The sequence below is a fragment of the Sinocyclocheilus rhinocerous genome, unplaced genomic scaffold, assembly GCF_001515625.1.
Source record: "Sinocyclocheilus rhinocerous isolate Xijiao unplaced genomic scaffold, SAMN03320098_v1.1 scaffold677, whole genome shotgun sequence".
NCBI classification, from domain to species: domain Eukaryota; kingdom Metazoa; phylum Chordata; class Actinopteri; order Cypriniformes; family Cyprinidae; genus Sinocyclocheilus; species Sinocyclocheilus rhinocerous.
The window spans coordinates 1,239,409-1,258,022 of record NW_015633185.1 but is presented as its reverse complement, the minus strand read 5'-3'; the positions used below and the strand labels follow the sequence as shown (position 1 = coordinate 1,258,022).

General features: G+C 37.0%; 1 protein-coding gene across 1 annotated transcript; it reads left to right on the top strand.

The window, feature by feature from the left end:
- The first annotated feature begins 55 nt into the window (after positions 1-55).
- Positions 56-18,567, top strand: LOC107743535 (piggyBac transposable element-derived protein 5-like). Its single transcript, XM_016556804.1, has 7 exons — positions 56-715; positions 6,052-6,482; positions 10,798-10,932; positions 12,252-12,432; positions 14,059-14,256; positions 17,646-17,751; positions 17,844-18,567. The coding sequence occupies exons 1-7, from the start codon at positions 406-408 to the stop codon at positions 18,037-18,039; spliced, it is 1,557 nt and encodes a 518-aa protein (XP_016412290.1). The 5' UTR covers positions 56-405; the 3' UTR covers positions 18,040-18,567.
- The last annotated feature ends 47 nt before the right edge of the window (positions 18,568-18,614 follow it).

Sequence of the window (18,614 nt, the reverse complement as noted above, 5' to 3'; positions counted from 1 at the left end):
TCATTCAGAGGTTAATCCCATTGGACAGTGCAGGGAGACCGAGTCAGGTGATTTCCAAGGAAGCCGGAGATTCATTCAGTCATTCTCCACAGAGAGGGGAGGCCGCCCAACCCGGATGCACAGATCGTTTGTGGAGCGGTCAGTTGTGGGGTTCAGCCCGCAGGACTGGGAGTATTTCAGCACCAGAAAGGACGAACAGCTCCCGCGACGTTCACCTTTGTTTCCACGCCGCTACTGAGACCTGCGCCCGCTGCATCTCGCGCAGAGGACCGAGACACGCTCGCTCGCACGCACGCAGAGGAACTTGGTGGAACAGACTGTATGCCGGATTTGACGCTTTTAAGGAAATCATTTGCATGCCGAATCTCGCCGTGTGTAGCAGCTCTACGTCGGGACTGACAAACGATGGCGGAGTGTGGAAGGAGGGCACTGTCGCTCCTCGAGGAAGCGCGTTCTCGCTACGAGAGCCTGCAAATTTCCGATGATGTGTTCGGGGAGTCAGGAGACGACAGCAGCGAAAACCCCTTTTACAGTACAACGGGAGACTCCAATTCGGATAACTACACGGAGACAAATCCGGACGATGCCAGAGCAGGTGAAACTAGGGGTCAGAACTGCGGTCCCCCCGGTTCCGTCTCCAACGGCCAGGCGCAGGAGGAGGGATGGAGCGACTCGCTACAGGACCTCAGCGTGCCCCACTATCAGGACACGCATGGTAAGTTGGTCTAATGATGAGCGAATCTCATGTAAATGCAATGCAGCTTCATCAACCTTGAGAGGCCTGCATGCTCGACTAGTAATTAAGCTCACAGATGGGACTCTTTGATGACTACATTGATTTACTTTGATCTCTCTCATCAGATGGCTCCAACAGATGACACAATTCCTTCAAATATGGATAAGGGGTGATTAGTAACTTGCTCTTTGAAATCCTGCACATGGGGGGGGGAATAGGAACTGAGATAGCATGCCAAATTTGGTTTTTCATTCCAGTTGAGGATGCTTCCAGTGTAATCTCTGCCAGACTCAGAGCAGCTGTGATTAGGAGTATGATTAGCTCTGTATCAGGGTAGGAGGGTCATTTGCATAGGCAGATGAGAGGAGGCTCTTATTTCTGAGAAATTCACACTTTAATGTGGTTAGATGGCAGCTTTTAGAGGAGATTTACACTTGGTGTAAATGCTTTCTTATCAAGTGATGTACTATGCACATATCCAGCAAGTGGCAATTAAGACCGTAGAGAGAACAAATAAGTAAAGACTAATGAGAATAAGGACAAAAAAAGTTAACTAAAACCATGCACATGTCAGACCCAATAATTTGTTGTAGGATAAAATCCTTAACATTCCTGTCAGGCAGTCACCAGTTTGAATTAGTATTCAATTCACTGTCAGTGTAGGTGGCTTAATCTCATTTTAAGAGATTTTAATAATGCCTTTCATTCAAAGTGTCACCACATTTTATCCAAGCGCACGACTGACTGACTGTCTAGACTTTTATGCCATAGACAAACACTCATTTAGTCATTTTTATGAACTCCGTTTACCTGATCAATTTTGCATGACTTATCAGTATAAAGATGCTTGCCAGTCAAATGCTTGTGGTCCCACTGCCTACCCAGCAATCTAAAACAAATGCAATGAAATACAAAACAGATAGGGTATGTTGCTTAATGGTTTATTCATTTATTTAACAGTTAAAGATGCTGTGCATGTCGGAACAGATTTGGAGAAATTTTGCATCACTTGCTCAACGTGGATCCTCTGCAGTAACAGCTGATAAAAACATCACAATAATCCACAAGTAATCCACAATTAACTTCTTGTGAAAAAAAATATTTTGGGGTGAACTATTCCATTAAAGTCATGACACAGAAATGTGATCAAATCTGCTAAATGTAAAATATATTGTGATGCCAGCGTTTAGCAGTATATGTCTCACAAAGTATTAAATGAACGGTTTTCTAGTTTCTCTTACTAGGAAATGAAATATGAAATGAAATGATTCATGACTGGAGTTTGACTGGAATAGTCCAGTTGTACAAAGTAAAAAAAATATATATTGTGATAAATCCTGAATATGCACTCCTGTAATGAATGAATATGAGAGAGAAAGAGAATGGCTCTTTTTCGATTTCAGCCACACTATATTTCTCCCTGAATCATAGATAGAGATAATCGTGTGCTAATGCCAGACAGACTTGCAAATACTGTGGTTTACATAATGTGCAGGGAATCATTTCTGCCTGAATAACAAAATGTGTTTTTTTTTCTAGCAAGGATGGTTGAGAGTTCTATCTGTTATTTTATATGTTCTGCTCTAATTGCCATTTAATGGCAGTCTAAATATTGTCATAAACAGGAGTGAAGAGAATCCTTGGCATCTCTTACTGTACAGACCATGACTGCTTGACATGTGGATCGATAGACTGATATTAATATCATGCTTCATTTCACTCAAGTCAAAGTGACCCAAGAGCATCTTTAAATGACGCATGTACGTGTGTGTTTTTAAATGTCATATAAAGAGCTTTCATTGCACAAATATGAAAAAATGGAAGATTGATGCTATCAGCTGATGTTTAATGATCCAAAACATACTGAGAAATACATTAAAATGCCACGATAATGTTTTAGAAGAAAGTATCCTAATCTGAATATATTGCTTTTTCTTGTTGTGGTTTGAACATTTTCCAAATTGAGTAGATTCCTTGCTGTTGATAAATGACACATCTTTCCGTCGTGGTTGCTCAGAAAGTTCTGTCTGTCACCATGGGGGGAAATGGGCCATCTGGTTGCTGCCTTTGCTTTGGCACAAGCTGCAAAATGATGCATGAAAGATACACAAAGTCAGTCCACAGACATTTTGCATTTCATGTCATGGGTCATTTAATAAGATGTGACACTTGTGGATACTGACAAACAATGTTTCATCAGAGCGAGTTGTCAGTGCTGTTTGTATAAGGTAAATGTATGGCACAACCCTCTAGCCTGACTGTGATTCTTATATAAGGTCTATATTATTTAGGTCAACATAATAACACAGTTTGTGCTCTGGCTCACATCCTTTAGACTTTGAGGTTATTTAAAGCATGTCATTTAACATATCTCAAGTAATTTGAAAAATATTGAATTATAGAATGATAAACCAAGGGACAATAAAGAGCTATAAGTTATACTTCATTTTGCCCACAACAGATCTTTGTCAAACCCAACAGTTCTGTGACATGATTGTTAAACTGAGACACAAAGCTTGGACTGTTTGAGGGCCATATGGTGTAATTCTGCACCTGTTGTGAGATCTAAAATAATAAGATAAATTCATATCAGCTTGCTTATTTGTATAAAGGAGGTGTAGAGAAGGTACAGGGACTGCTGGTTCTTCTTCTCAATAATTAATCTAGGAAACTATGTAGCACTCCAGCAGCTGTTCTCCTGGAAGACTGACTGTAGACACAGAGATAAATAAAAATATTTAGATGTTCTACAGAACTTCTGGGTGTGGAAAGAAAACCTCTTTGAACACAGCTATTATATGAAATACCACTGCAGCACTTAAAATCACATTAATCTTAAAAGAGAACAAGCATTATATATATACATTTTAGAAGTGATATGGCCATTATCTGGATTAAGCTACAGAGTCATACTGTATTACATAACACCGATTTAATACCATAAAAGATTTCAAGCCAGATATGAACATAGAACTGTTTGCTCTATCAATATCATGCTGCAATTTTTAAACTAAAGGAAATTCAGACCAGCATGAAAATAATAAATCTAACTTTTTAAAAAATATTAAAAATATGTATATACATCATTTAGGATTTAATATGTATATACATATTTTTCATAGAGACCTTTAATAAAATACTTTTGGGAAGTTGACATGTCCAGCTATACTTCACACAAAACAATTTTAATCAGCGGTTTTTCAAATTCTTTATAATTATTATGCATGCAATATTTTAAAAATGTAAAAAATTATATTGTCACACAGCAGGACCATTTAATGAAGTAGTGAGAAAGGCAAAAGCATAATTAATGAGGACCATTTACAATACCTAAGATATACAGCTTACCTTATACATTTATATCAATTTTAATCTATACTAGTTATTAAGAAGACCATGAATACATTGTGTCAACTACCTATTTTTCGCATACTGTGCAAAATGTTTATATAATCAGCAACTTTGTGATATTTTTCTTGAGATGTTTTCTCTCTCTCTCTCTAACTGATCTTCTTTTGTGTTTGATAAGTAGTTTATACAAAAAGGCACAGATGAATGAACATAATACACTGTACAATGGACTTTATCCTGAGGGAATGTTTGAGCTTGCTTTACAAGCTTCTTCAGAGCTGTAATGGGAGATGAGCTACTGGTTGAATAGCAGATGTTGTGGTTAGGTTAAGATGTGTGTCATGCATGAACGTGAGGCTTTGGAAAGCATGACAGAGCCATTTGTTCATGAAAATAATGAAATAATGAAGACAATTTCAAGACAATTTTTACAACAGATTTCCTTCGTAAATCAGAATCCTGCACAGTTTTTACTCACAGTTGTATATTGCACTTAAATCAATTACACACTATCTTGCTTTGGGGTCATTAGGCCACTGTGGCAAGTTAATGTGTGGCAAGTTGTAAGTGCAGTTGACGGCCAGCGCTCTGCTTTGGGGTTTTCGTCACTACAAAATAATAACCACATAACGGCAGGATACTTTTATTTTCGTCTGCTGTTTATGAGTGTTTGCAACATATCAGATATCCCAGCATGTGATGCAGTATACAAGTGTGAGTTTAGATCATTTAGGATCAATACACTTTCCAATATTCACACTAAGCAACACTGTAAATGGTACTTATTTTACAGTGTAAGTTAATGTACCATGGAACCCATCTGTTACAAAGAGCTTAAGTTAGACTGAGACACATTTTCCTTCTTAGCTGTTTGCTCCATTTCTGTGTGAGCTGCTTGGATTGACAAAATGTCCATTAGTAGAAGTGGAGTAAAAGATAATAACGGAACAAATTAAGCTTTTTGTGAGCCACTTTCTACAACTTTTTGTCATTAGCTGATTAGCTCAGCCTTCGCAGCACAGTGTTGATGGTCCATACACTCATTAGTTGTTACTGAATTCTCCCTATTAGGTAGACAGTGATAAGGGTCCTGATAAAAGTCATTAGAAGTTCAGCTGTGCACTCAAAAATGAACATTATGTAATCATCTTCATGTTGTTCCAAACCTGTAAACCTGTAAGAAAGTGGGTTTTTTTTCATTGTATGGACAAAAATAACTAAATCAAACAGAACTAAAATCACTTCTGTCAAGATAATACAGTTACATTTTCTGACAGTTTTTTTTATTTGTATTTTTTACTTTTAGCTATTATTTGTGGAAATCCATTTCTGCCATAGGATAAAAAAATGTAAAAAGTAATTGCAACTTTTTATCTTAGAATTCTGAATTTTTTTCTTGCAACACACAATTCAGTTTTCTTCTAAGAATTGCAATTCTGAGTTTATATCTCTCAATTCGGACCTTACTGAATATCTCGAAATTCTGACTTTTTTTCTCAAAAATGTGAGGAAAAAAATACAAAATTGTGAGATATAATCTCAGAATTGCCAGAAAAAGTCTGAATTGTGAGATAAAAAGTTGCATTACTATTTTAATTTTTTTTAAACTAAAACAAGCTTTCATAAACTTCCATAATTATAAGCACTGAAGTGTAGCATCATTATTTAGAAGAAATACTGACCTAAAATTGTTTTTATTGAAAGATGTTTAAACATGTATAATCAAAATGGCATATTATGCATTTCCACTGGATTTATTTTAGAGATTTTCAACCTCTTTTTTTAATTCAAAATAACGTGCTTTGTGAATCATAAAATGATGCAGTAGTTCATGCATTTTTCTCTGCAATAATCAGGCAGGGAATGACGCATACAGAGCAACAGCCTGGTAAAATCCTCCCTGGCTAGATAAGAAATGAAATAATTAAAATACTATTCTGTTAAACTTACCTTTCATTTTGCAGGTCCGACACAGAAAATGCCGGCCACTGCCACGGCCATGGACTTCTTCCAGCTGTTTGTCCCAGACAACGTCATTCAGAACATGGTGACCCAGACCAACATGTATGCCAAGAAGTACCAGGAGCGCTTTGGCAGTGATGAAGGATGGACCAATGTGACGCTGGCTGAGATGAAGGCCTTTTTGGGCTATGTTACTTCTACTAGCGTGAACCGTTGCGAGTCAGTGCTGAGCATCTGGAGCAGCGGATTCTTCAGTAACAGCAGCATCGCGCTCAAGATGACCCAGGCACGGTTCGAGAAGATCCTCAAGTACTTCCACATCGTAGCCTTCCGCTCCAGCCAAGGTGGCAGTCAGGGCCTCTATAAGATCCAACCCTTCCTGGACTCTCTCCAGCAGAGCTTCGCCTCTTCCTTCAGGCCCTCACAGACACAGGTAAAGATCATACTTCAATTCAATGTAGAAATCACTCAATAGTCAATCAGCAATAACCAATATGTTGAAGGTACAAAGAGAAAGTGCACAAACCAACTCTTCACACAAACTTTTTGGAAACTAGGACTAGCAGACATATTCAATTTCTGTGCCAGTAGAAAGTGGGTTTGGGGCTGAAATCAGAGCACGTTCTGCTGTAATTGGGAGAACCTGGTGTCCTGTCACATGTCCCCAGGCTGTGAGCTTTATGGTGCCATTGAAAGTCTGGAGGGTTTTTTACATCTGCAACTTTTCAGAGCTGCTGAATGCAATACTCAAAGTCTGTTGTACTTTGAATCCTAATTTGTAAGATACATAGACCAAATACAAACTAGTAAAACGCTAGTTCTGAAACGTTACAGTTAAAGGCATGAATACCTCAGACATTTTGAGTTATTCATAAGCTTAGAAGACAACATTTTGACCTTTATTCTTTGTACTCTTTTGTAAGTCCCTCAGGTTCCATTTCTTCATGTATCCAGCTTATGTGTCTGGAACTTAAATTAAATTATTAATAAATATGTAATTAAATTATTATTGAATTAAATTATTAAATTGAATAAGGGACGTGAATTAAATATGTTAATTACACTTCTGTTCAAAAGTTTGGGGTCAGTAATATTTTTTTGAAAGAAATTAATGCTTTTACTCAGCAAGGATGCATTAAATTGATAAGAAGTGACAGTCAGACATATATAATGTTATAAAAGATTTCTGTTTTGAAAAAATGCTGTCTATCATCAGAGAATCATAAAAGAAATATCATGGTTTCCACAAAAATATTAAGCAGCACAACTGTTTTCAGCACTGGTAATAATGAGAAATGTTTCTTAAACAGCAACTCAGTATATTAGAATGATTTCTGAAGGATCATGTGACACTGAAGACTGGAGTAAAGGCTGCTAAAAAAATTTTTAATTGTAATGTTATTTCACAATATTACCGTTTTTACTGTATTTTTGATCAAATAAATTCAGCCTTGGTTAGCATGAGAGACTTATTTCACAAACATTTAAAAGTCTGACTGACCTCAAACTTTTAAACAGTAGTGTACATTATATGCTGATTACTTAATCAGAGTAATTGCAATTAATTTAGAGAAAAGCTTCTAAATGAAGACAAACTGACATTACATTCTTGTGATTAATGCATACATTTTTTTATATAATGAATTGTACTACGCTAACATATTAAATGGACACCCCTATTTTAAATCAAAATTGCTGTAAATAAATATGATAAACAATGAAGTGAGATACCTGATTCAGAGTGCTATAAGTTTATAGACAGTAATTGCAGATTATGTTGATCTAATACCGCCAAATCTCACTTTAAATGTAGTCTTCTGTTAGATAAAATAACAATAATTATGCACTCATTGTGTCAGACATTCAAATGTCAGGCTAACATCAGGGAGTTTACTGTTAAATGACAAAAAGACTTCTAAATGAGCACAGCTGTGCCAAGTAAGCAATTTCAACATCCTCCTACATTTGTTCATTTTTTTCCTCTCTTCATTTGGAAAATGAGTTTTCGGTGGATTCAATGATCTGTGCTTCTGCTTTCAGATAGGGGACATAAAATTGGAACTGAGTTGTAAGAAGTAATCTTGAAATATGGGCTAGAATCTGAGCAGTCCATTAATCAGCAAAAGTGAAACATATTTATTACATTCGGTCAAATTAAAGGCTAGAATAAATTAGAATAAATGATTTGCGCTTCCTCAAGACATTGTTTTTCAAACAGTATGAATAATTCACAGGGTATAATGCATCTCGGCACATTCATCTTTTAAACAGCCATCAGGGATTTCTTTTAGTAACTAGCTTTTGGTCTATTTCCCCCTTGATTCATGGTGGCCAGCAGGACTACAGGCAAGAATGTGAGAATACACTGAACATACATACATATATTTATTTATTGAGTGACTGATTGTGTAATTTAGTACGAGGGAAAGTGTGACATATACAGTTATACATTTAGACAAATTAAATAAAATTAAATTGAAATTTCCTTTGAGAAAAGTTGTAATTCTCCTTCTGATGATTTGGTGCTAATCACTGGACCCTTGCTGGACCCCCTGCAGTTTGCTTATCGAGCAAACAAGTCTGTGGATGATGCAGTCAACATGGGACTGCATTATATCCTACAACATCTGGACAGACCAGGGACTTATGTGAGGATCTGGTTTGTGGACTTCAGCTCCACTTTCAGCACCATCATCCCGGATACTCTCCTGATTAAACAGACATCAGACCTCCATCTGTCAGTGGATCACCAGCTTCCTGACAGACAGGCAGCAGCTAGTGAGGCTGGGAAAATTCTCATCCAGCACCTGCACCATCAGCACTGGCGCCCCCCAGGGATGTGTTCTCTCCCCACTGCTCTTCTCCCTCTACACCAACGACTGCACCTCTAAAGACCCCTCTGTCAAGCTCCTGAAGTTTGCAGATGACACCACACTTATTGGCCTCGTCCAGGATGGAGACAAGTCTGCTTACAGAAAGGAGGTTAAAGAGCTGGCTGTCTGGTGCAGTTATAACAACCTGGAGCTCAACACGCTCAAAACAGTGGAGATGATGGTGGACTTCAGGAAAAAAAAAACCCTGCACTCCCCCCACTTACCATCATGAACAGCACTGTAACAACAGTGGAGTAATTCAAGTTCCTGGGCACCACCATCTCTCAGGACCTGAAGTGGGAGTTCCACATAGACTCCATTGTCAAGAAGGCCCAGCAGAGGCTGTACTTCCTTCGCCAGCTGAGGAAGTTCAACCTGCCACAGGAGCTGCTGATACAGTTCTACTCTGCAGTCATTGAATCCAGCCTCTGCACTTCTATAACTGTCTAGTTCAGCTCAGCTACCAAATCAGACCTTTGAAGATTGCAGTGGATAGTTCGGACTGCTGAGCGAATCACTGGTATAAACCTCCCCACTCTCCAAGAACCACACTCATCCAGAGTGAGTAAAAGAGCTGGCAAAATTATTCTGGACCCCTCACACCCAGGCCACTTCCTCTTTGAACTGTTGCTGTCTGGTCAGCGTTATAGAGCACTAAGTAGAACAGCCAGGCATAAGAACAGTTTCTTCCCTCAGGCAATCCATCTCATGGACAGCTAACTTGGCAATAAATGTGTAATACACAACACTGTTTATACTTTTATTTATTTAACACAGATACCTCTTTTTACATTTCCTTGCATTTGTACATAACACACCTGTACACACAAATACCATGTATTGTCTACTTTGTATAATGTGTAAATTTTTTGTAATTTACTATTTACTTATCCTATTTTTATTCTTTTTATTATCTGTGTCTTTTCTTGTCACTGTCATTCAGTTTGTGCTGTGGAAGCTTCTGTCACCAAAACAAATTCCTCGTATGTGTTAACATACCTGGCAATAAAGCTCTTTCTGATTCTAATTAAGGTCCTTTGGACTCCTGGCCTTTGAAAACCCCATTAATCCCTGTTCCTACTGAAGTGCTCTTTTGAGACATTTTTAGGTTCTTTTTGGACTTCAAGTAAAATTAATAATCTGCCATGGTGGAATAGGTTGTCAACTTCTACATTTACAGCTTATTTATATTAAAGGGATAGTTTACTCCAAAATTGAAAATTTAGTATCCTCATTTAAATTTAGTAACCAGTATGAAACCATCAATGCTGGTGAACTATCCTTTTATGGTTGTCATTAACCTGCATTTTAGCTTGGTATTTCTACCAGTAGATTTTAATGAATCAGCTTCAGCTCCCAAATCAGATTTGCATTTCATGAGGCCTTTATGTGACCCATCTCAGAGACACCCCTCAATTACTCGCCTGCCATGAGTAAACTAAACACCATCTGCGTCTCTCAGCTCTTCCAGTGCCATGGTTATATCACCTTGACAATGTGTGCCAACCAGCCCACTTTGACTGCCACAGTGTGGGTTTGGTTCTTATCCCCTATTGGCAAACAGTGAGGCATTCAGCACAGCCACACATGCCCTGTTTAACTGCTTCAGCTCTAAAAGAGGGTTTACTGAGTCAAACACCGCTTAAAATAAACATATTATGATATCTATAGGGAACATGGCTGGTTAGGTTTAACAGATCTATCATACCTGACTTGACAAGCCAACATCTTTTCCCAGGATCTTCATCAAGATTTCAGCGTGCACCTCCTGCAGGGAACATAAAAAGTTTGAAAAGCAACTTTGCATTAACAAATTATGTGTTTGAAGTGTTATCATGGTGGAATTTTCATATGAGACATGCTGCTTTCCCTCAGGTCCTCCATGAGCCCTTGATTGATGAGGACCCCGTGTTCATTACCACATGTACAGAGAGGGAGCTGCGCAAGAGGAAGAAGAGAAAGTTCAGCCTGTGGGTGCGACAGTGCAGCTCCACTGGTTTCATCTGTCAGGTGAATGCACACGCGCTCCCACAGGGAAAGCACAGGAGGATATCCCACAAAAAATGTATCAACTGCCCCAAGATGTTATGTCACATTGTTTCTAATGAGAAAGACCAAAAATATTCTTTTATTGAAAATATTTTGCCACTCTGTTGCCACAAACAAAGCAATTTGACACAATTCTGTGATAATTGTTAACGCAAATAAATTACAAATTTAAATAAATTACTACAGAGAAGCAGATGGAATCAATAAAATATAATTTATAGCGTCAACAAAGAAAACGAAAGCCCAGATCACTTAACATAATTCTCTTGGTCTGTGCCTGTTAGAGAAAATAACTGCTATGCGCCTTTGGGGAGTAAACCAAACAGATAACAGAATTTATTGTCCTTACTTCAGTATTTTTGATGTACTGTACACTACCATTCAAAAGTTTAGGGTCTGTAAGATTTGTTTTTTTTTTTAAATCTCTTATGCTCACCAAGGCTGCATTTATGTGGTCAAAATACAGTAAAACAGTAATATTGTGAAATAATATTACAGTTTAAAGTAATTAATTCCTGTGATGGCAAAACTGAATTTTCAGCAGCCATTACTGCAGTCTTCAGTGTCACATGACCCTTCAGAAGTCATTCTAATATGCCGATTTGGTGCTCAAGAAACATTTGGGTCCCACTTTATATTAAGCGGCCTTAACTACTATGTACTTACATTCAAATTAATCATTTGGTACAATGCACTTATTGTGTTCATGCATGTTTTTACATTGTACTAATATTTTTAAAAATACCTGCATTTAATTACATCTGTAATTACATTTATAATTACACCATTGTTGACCCATTCCTTACACCTTAACCCACCCTTAAACCTACCCATACCAACAAACCTGTCCCTAACCTTACCCGTATCCCACCTCAATAGCAGCAAAAGTGTTTTGCAATACAATATGAACATAATGCTTTGATGAATAAAAGAACAGCATTTATTTGAAATAGAAATCTTTTGTAACATTATAAATGTTTTTACTGTCACTTTTGATCAATTTAATGCATCTTTGCTGAATAAAAGCATTCATTTCTTTAAAAAAAACGTACTCACCTCAAACTTTTAAATCGTAGTGAATATTGAAGTTTATTTAAGAAAAAGATTAGATTGATTAGATCGTGATAAGAGATATCAGAGATCTCAGAATGCCAAATCATTCACCATAATATCCAGTGAAATGTAAATTATTAATGAATAATCAATTTCTTTATGGAAAGTAAATAATGTCAATTCTGATTTATTGTTTAAGCAGCTTTAATTTTTTTCTTCTTTACCAGATCTATGTTCATCTAAAGGAGGGTCCAGGTCCAAATGGTTTGGACACGTTGAAAAATAAACCCCAGCTTCACAGTCTGGTGGCCAAGCAGCTCTGTCAGAATCTGGCTGGCCGTAATGCAATCATCTTCACTGGCCCAAGCATCACAAGTCTAAACTTGTTTCAGGAATTTGAGAAACAGGGTAGGTGCTGTAACTCATGTGCAACAGTGCTGCATCTGTCAGTTCTTTGCATCATTATCTGCTCTACTTCTTTTAGTGAATTCTGCCTTGGCTTTGCTTTGCTTCTTTTTTTCCGTCTCTTTAATCTTCTCTCCATCTGATGTTCCTCATCCCCTGCAGTTTTTAATTACACGGTGACAGTATCCTGCGGCAAGGAATAAATGGGGAGAGTGAGAGGAAGTTGACCTTGAGTTCTCAAAGCAAACGCGTGTTTCATACTCAAAGATTATTTGAAAGCCTCCAGCTGGGCCGCAAGGAGTGAATGTTAATACAGCTAGAGCGGATAAAGCTAGTGACCAGCTTCTTTTTTTCTCTCTACATTTGAATCAAAACATTTCACATTATTAGAGAACTAGGTCATAATTGGATGTCATGTAGAATTTTTATATCAGCTTCATACATAGCCTCATTTAACCTCATACAGTACTGTTCTAGGGAGTAATAAACTAAAAGTAGTGACTTTTCAATAGCGTGACAGTAGCTCAGTTGTTTTCAAAGCAGCGTAGCTTTTTTTCAAAAGTAACATTATAAATCGCAACATTGTGTTTTTTTAATGTCATGATTGCTTCAACAACTTCACAATTAAGTGCCACAGCAAAGTAAAATTTATTTTTGCATAAATCATATTTATTTTTGCATTCTTTTAATAATGGAAATAAATTAATTTCTATTGAATTGTCCTAGTGGGCTGCAAGCAAAAACATCATACAACATGTCCGATTCATAAACAAATTACTATTATGAGAAATAAAAATACTATTATGAGTCAGTTCTTTTGATGAATGCTATAAGAGACAAGTTATTTTATTTGAATAAGTTCAATGAATCCTTCACTGAACTGAATCCAGCAGAACTGTTCACCATTACAAACACATGCTGAAAAACAAACAAGCTTGAATGCTTGAACAAAACAGCACAATGGATATCTGACAAATGGTCTATTATTCATACAAAGAGCGAACAGGATATCACTCAGCTGTACAACATATGTCCAGTTCAATGAATTGGTTTGTTCAGAGAGTTCACGTAAAGCAGTGACTTTTGATGGTTTTTACATAGTTTTTCTTTGTAGAAAAATGGTATCGAAAAATGATATGGCTGTTTATCAGCACAGCTGTGATTCAGCCGTAGGCACGAGACTGCAGGCCGAAGATAGTTTATTTATTTTATTTTATTAACATTAATATTGATTTAGTTCAAAGTTGTCCAAACACTCCTGAGTGAATCCTACTGGACATTTGACAGCACTTTGTTCATTGTATAAGTATATAGGATGGAGAAGAAAGTCTTCAAGGAAAGATTAGTCACACAATTGTCCCCTTTGCGGGGAGGATGAATAATCATCATATCTCAATCAGATTTCTAGGCCACTTTCAGAGAGGCTGCAGCATCTGGCAGTGCTGTGGAGAAGACATCTGCTCACAGCTTCATAGATCACACATGCAGGGGTCTATTCATGTGACCTCTATTCATCCAATCAGCATTCAAATGTGAACACTTGTTGTGCCATAAACTGAGCGCTCAGGCTAAATATTCATTCTCAGCCTGAATATTTTTTTTCTCTCTAATACATTCCCTCTCCTGCAGGCATCTACTGCTGCGGGTTGTTGAGCACCAGGAAGAGCGATTGTACAGGTCTTCCTCAGTCTATGCTGATCAATACCGAGGCTCCACAGCAACGTGGCCAGTCTCACATTAAGATGAGAGGCAATATGTCCATAATCAACTGGTACAACAAAGGCAACTTCAGGTTCCTCACTAATGCCTACCCTCCCACTAAAGAAGGTAAGAAACACACAGGACAGGCAGATTATATGTTTCTTCTTGCTTGAATGAAGCAGTTTTGTCAGTTTATAATAAAAGGAATAGGGCTGCCAATTTAACACGTTAATTAAATAATTAGTTATGAAGAAATACCGCAATTTTTTTTAACGCAGTTAAAGGGTTAGTTCACCCAAAAATGAAAATTAGCCCATGAAGTAAAACAAAACAATGGACACTAATTAGAAGTACAAAACGAGGATTTGTAAAGAAGAATGTCGGAGGATTTCGATATAAGCCAAGAGGAGACTGGTTTTCCTTTGCTAAAGTAAGGAAACTTTGCTTCATTTGATCCTGTAAAAAAACGTTGGTTTTCACAAGACTCACCAGCGCATGCACAACACTGAACTCATGACTATGTCATGCTCCCGGAGCTGCTTCCGTGTAGGACTGTTGGCGCAAGCTACATTAAAGTGATTATTACGTTTTGAATATGGATATTTTTCTTACAAAAACACTTCGATTCGCTACAGAGCCGTGTGAGACACTTTTTTATTATGGATGGATGTGCTTTATTTCACTTCTTTTGGACTGATGAACTGCAACACCCGCTGACTGCCATTGAACAGCTTGGAAGATCAAAGACAATTTTTAATATAACTCCGATTGGATTCGTCTGAAAGAAGAAAGTCATACACACCTAGGATGCCCTAAGGGTGAGTAATTCATGGGCTAATTTTCATTCAACCCTTTAACGCGCCCGCCCCACCCCAGACCTGTATGTCATCTTACACTGCAAACATTTGACTGTTGATTTGACACACATGATGCAGGGCAACAACTCACTGCGTGACACATTCAATAAATGTAGTTATATGCCCCTAAAATTCAAGAGATTGGGGAAAAAATGTCCCTGTATGAGTTTTTGTCTCATATTTAATAAGCGATATCACACGAGTGCTGTATTTTTGTCCAGAATAGCATATGTGCAAATGTGATTTTATAAGACAGTGAATAAGAATTTAATATTGTGTTATATTGTAAACACAATATTGTCTGTTTTTTCTCAATTTTGCCAGCGAAAATATTACCTATAAAGCCACAGCAGAACTGTTGTGCATCTGCAAGCAACACAGTGGTGATTTGTTTCTGAATGAATCAGCCGTTTGAACGAATCGAATGAATGAATGACTCAATGACTTACTCATAAAGACATGTACCGCCACCTACTGGCAGTTTTAGTTTCTTGTTTAGAGTATCATTTCATTAAAAAAATATATTATAATTTATTATAATTATTATTATAAAAAATATATTATATAATATATATTTAAATATTAAATATATTTCCATATAAAAAAAGGATAGTTCACCAAAAAAATTTAAATTCTGACATTATTTACTCACCCTCATGTCATTTCAAACCTGTATGGCTTGCTTTCTTTTGTGGAACATAAAAGAAGATATTTTGAAGACTGCTGGTAACCAGTGACTTTCATTCTATGAACAAAAAATAGAGATGTTTCTCAAATTATATTCTTTTATGTTCCATAGTTTATATTAGGCCATTGTAGCCTAAATGTGTAATAAATTTTATGTTGAATCAAATAAAATATTTCATTCTAAAGCTACTTTTTGTAATGTCTACTTGATACTTTTCTCATTTAACGCAGTGATGGCTTTAAATGACCTTTTGGGGTATTTCCACAAACAAATTTAATTTGCAATTAATTAGATTAATTAATTGCCACATTATGTAATTAATTAGATTAAAAATTTTAATCGAATGTCAGCCCTAAAAAGGAAACATGCAAACTACAAATGACACTCGCAAGCTGCATCAAAGTGCCTCCCAGAGAGCGTCTTCACTATAGCAGTGCAAGCTTAGATTGGTTTTACGCTGATGTTTGTGGATTAAGTGGATATTGTGCACATCATAGGATTATAAAAGGCAAAGCTTCTTTGTATTGCGCTGGTCTTCACTTTTCTTTGATAAGCCTTGATCCATTCTGACAGCAACTTCACATGAGAAATGTCAGCGCTGATACTAGGCATTTTCATTAGTGAGTGATATAAAGCATTGAGCTGCGTCAATATATATTTTATCAATTCAATCATCTTATTTTCCTTTTTATTACAATCCAATCAAAAAGCAAATATATGCATGAAGTGTTCAAAGCACTTCACATTCTCGAAAGGTATATCTAGCTATATCTATATGGTAAACAAATAACATTGCTTCTGATTTATGAGGTCAGGCAAAAGGGAGATTAAATTACGACTTATATTTCATTCTCTGGAATCTGAAATAATACGTTTATATAGTAAAAGCTTTTTGTGCTCCTCTTTGAGAGCAGGTGTCGCTTTTGATTAATAGGGCTATACAGTTTCATTGAAAACTCAGTGCTAGATCTCTGCCAAGTTTTCTATAACCTGAACTAAAATTAGCATCCCACCAGTATTCAGCCTCAACTTTTAGACACTTTGTAAGTCCACAGTCTATAAAAATTATTTCCGTGCATTTCCCTGTAGTCTTTAGGACTCAAAATAGCCCATTTTAATTTTCAAAAAGTGCCAGCATTGTAATTTACATGCCACAAGCACTCCTGAGGAAGACAGTACTTTGTGCTCTAATGAGCAGTAGATTAGTACTGATCGCAACAGATGGCAGTTAATTGTATGCTGACGATATCAGAGGGTTCATAATGGTACAGATCTAATGACTGGGACTTCTTACTGATTATGTTTCAGTGACATCATGTTTTTGATTCGAATTTAATTACATGTGACTCAGATTAAAAATGTAGAAGATGATACATAAGTTATATGATGAGTGATTACACAAGAAGGACGCCTACCAAGGTCGTGCGCCATTCAAAATTGAACTGAGAATGCCTTTTATATTCTAATCCAGTTCCAGAATTTAAACTGAGGTTGCACACAGAATGCAGAACTGTAATTTAAATGTGAATGTAAGAAAGTAGAAATAAAATGACTTGAAATGAAAAGAAATGCAACTGTAACACTTTAAATGTTGACTTGATAAAACCTTGTTTGGAGGTTTAAAAAAGCTTTGAAGTTTGCAGGTTTATAAGACAGACAGACAGGTACAATTCAGTAAATTATTCTTCTTGTTATTCTGATTAAAATTCCAATTTAACTCCCTGTGGTTTGTGGCCAGTTCAATACAGAGTTTGAAATCAAGTAGAAATACAACAAATTGGTGTTCAATAAGATTGTTTAAAATCTACATTTATTCTTGTGATCAGTAAAGGCATGATTCATGCTACTAACAGAGCAGAAGATCTCGTTGCTAAGATGCAGCAGAAAACTGAACAGTCGTTCCTTATTGTCAGATGTTAAATCCTCCTGTCTGCTAACTGTGATTGATATTTCTGCCCGAATTGTCCTAGGGGTGATCATTAAGAGGAAGAGTGGAGAAATCCCATGTCCCCTTGCTGTGGAGGCCTTTGCTGCGCACCTGAGTTACATCTGCAAATATGATGACAAGTACAGCAAGTGAGATTGACCAATCAAGTCTGTTTTACAATGAACCTTTAGGATATATACATGCATTTTATAGTTCACTCAACTCATGTTTTTCCAACTAGGTACTTCATTTTCCACAAGCCTAATAAGACCTGGCAACAGGTGTTTTGGCTAACCATCAGCATCGCCATCAACAATGCCTATATTCTTTACAAGATGTCAGACGCCTACCACGTCAAACGCTACAGCCGGGCACAGTTCGGCGAAAGGCTGGTCGAGGAGCTCCTGGATATGGACGACTGCTCACCCACTCAGTGAAAGAAACCGCATGCTGTCTCAAACCCACCCATGACAACCCACTCATACTAACATACTCAAATACACTTGCATTCTGCACTTCGGGGTCATTTTGAGTGAACAAACCCTATACATAACACAAAATGTGCCAAGTTTGGTTGAAAAAGGGACGTTTCCCCATCTAAACTCCCATTTAAGACCCCATTTGGCCATTTGATACTACAGGACTAATGTACATACGTCACTGTAACACTTGCTGCATGAGAAACACGAAAATGTGCCCTTTGTAGATGTGCAATGATTTTTATCATTAGAGTTCCAGTAATAGTGTTGACATAGTTGTGAACCCTGAGGTGCAATGTTTTGTGAATTCTCTGTTTGTGAGCAGCATATCCAACATTCAGCACTGATAAATATACTGTATATACTCTGTGATTGAGGTGTTTTATCAGCAAAACGAGAATGTAATGCAATTCACACGTTAAATCACAGAAATTCGTAGATGTTCTCCCAAATACCTGGGCTTTTTTCTATTTTATATCATTTAATATTTATGATCTTTAGGACTCTTTTTTTATTTTTTTATTTATTTATTT